The sequence below is a fragment of the Arachis duranensis genome, chromosome 5 (genome assembly GCF_000817695.3).
Source record: "Arachis duranensis cultivar V14167 chromosome 5, aradu.V14167.gnm2.J7QH, whole genome shotgun sequence".
In the NCBI taxonomy this organism is placed as follows: Eukaryota; Viridiplantae; Streptophyta; class Magnoliopsida; order Fabales; family Fabaceae; genus Arachis; species Arachis duranensis.
In genome coordinates, this window is record NC_029776.3 from 39,973,566 (window position 1) to 39,974,722 (window position 1,157).

General features: G+C 42.0%; 1 protein-coding gene across 1 annotated transcript; it reads left to right on the forward strand.

The window, feature by feature from the left end:
- Nucleotides 1–521: 521 nt before the first annotated feature.
- LOC107489203 (uncharacterized) lies at nt 522–923 on the forward strand. The gene has a single exon (XM_016109971.1). The coding sequence runs from the start codon at nt 522–524 to the stop codon at nt 921–923; it is 402 nt and encodes a 133-aa protein (XP_015965457.1).
- The last annotated feature ends 234 nt before the right edge of the window (nt 924–1,157 follow it).

Here is a 1,157-nt window from a genome sequence, read left to right on the forward strand (position 1 = left end):
TTTTGATGTATGGGGAATCGACTTCATGGGACCATTTCCAAATTCCAATGGCTTTCTCTACATTTTGTTAGCCATCGATTATGTGTCAAAATAGGTGGAGGCAATCCCCACCAGAACGGATGATGCTCATGTTGTTTTTTCTTTTGTGAGGAACAATATCATTTGTCGTTTTGGCTCTCCTAGAGCAATCATAAGTGACCAAGGATCCCATTTTTGCAACAAGAAAATGGACGGCCTCATGAGAAAGTATGGCATCACACACAAAATTGCCACGGCCTACCACCCGCAAACAAACGGCCAAGCTGAGGTTTCTAATCGGGAAATTAAACATGTGTTGGAAAGAATTGTAAAGCCGAATAGGAAGGATTGGAGCACTAAGCTCCCCGATGCACTTTGGGCATATCGAACGGCCTACAAAAACACCCATTGGCATGAGCCCTTTTAGGCTTGTATACGGTAAAGTATGCCATTTGCCGGTAGAAATCGAACACAAAGCCTATTGGGCCATAAAGGAATGCAATATGAGTTTGGGTGGAGCCGGAGTAGAAAGAAAGCTTCAATTGGCGGAATTAGAATGCTTAAGACTAGAAGCCTATGATAATTCTAGACTCTACAAGGAAAAGATGAAAGCCATTCATGACAAGAACATTAGGAGAAGGGAATTTAGACCCAGTGAGCTAGTCCTCGTTTACAACTCAAGATTAAGATTGCTACCCGGAAAGCTTAGATCAAGATGGGATGGACCTTACCAAGTAGAGAAAGTAGAACCTTACGGGGTTTACCACTTGCGCCACCCATCAAGTCCGGACATTTTCAAGGTAAATGGGCACCGTCTCGAATTATACCATGGTGAGCAAAGAAAGAACTCCAAGGAAATTGAAATGTTCCTCTTGAGGGATGCACCTCTTGAACAAGAACCTTGAGCTAGTGGAAGTCCAACTTAAGGACGGTAAACAAAAGTGCTAGGTGGGAGACACCCCACCATGGTAAGATCTACCAATTGTACATAGCCATTGAATTCTTCTTTGATTGATACTTGCTCAAGTCTTAACTTCATGATTGGTAGCTAGGTATTTGATGAAGTTGTAGTTAGATTTGATTTCAAACCCGTTTCAATTGTTAAGTTCGTTTGGTACTTTATCATGTAGAATAGGGTT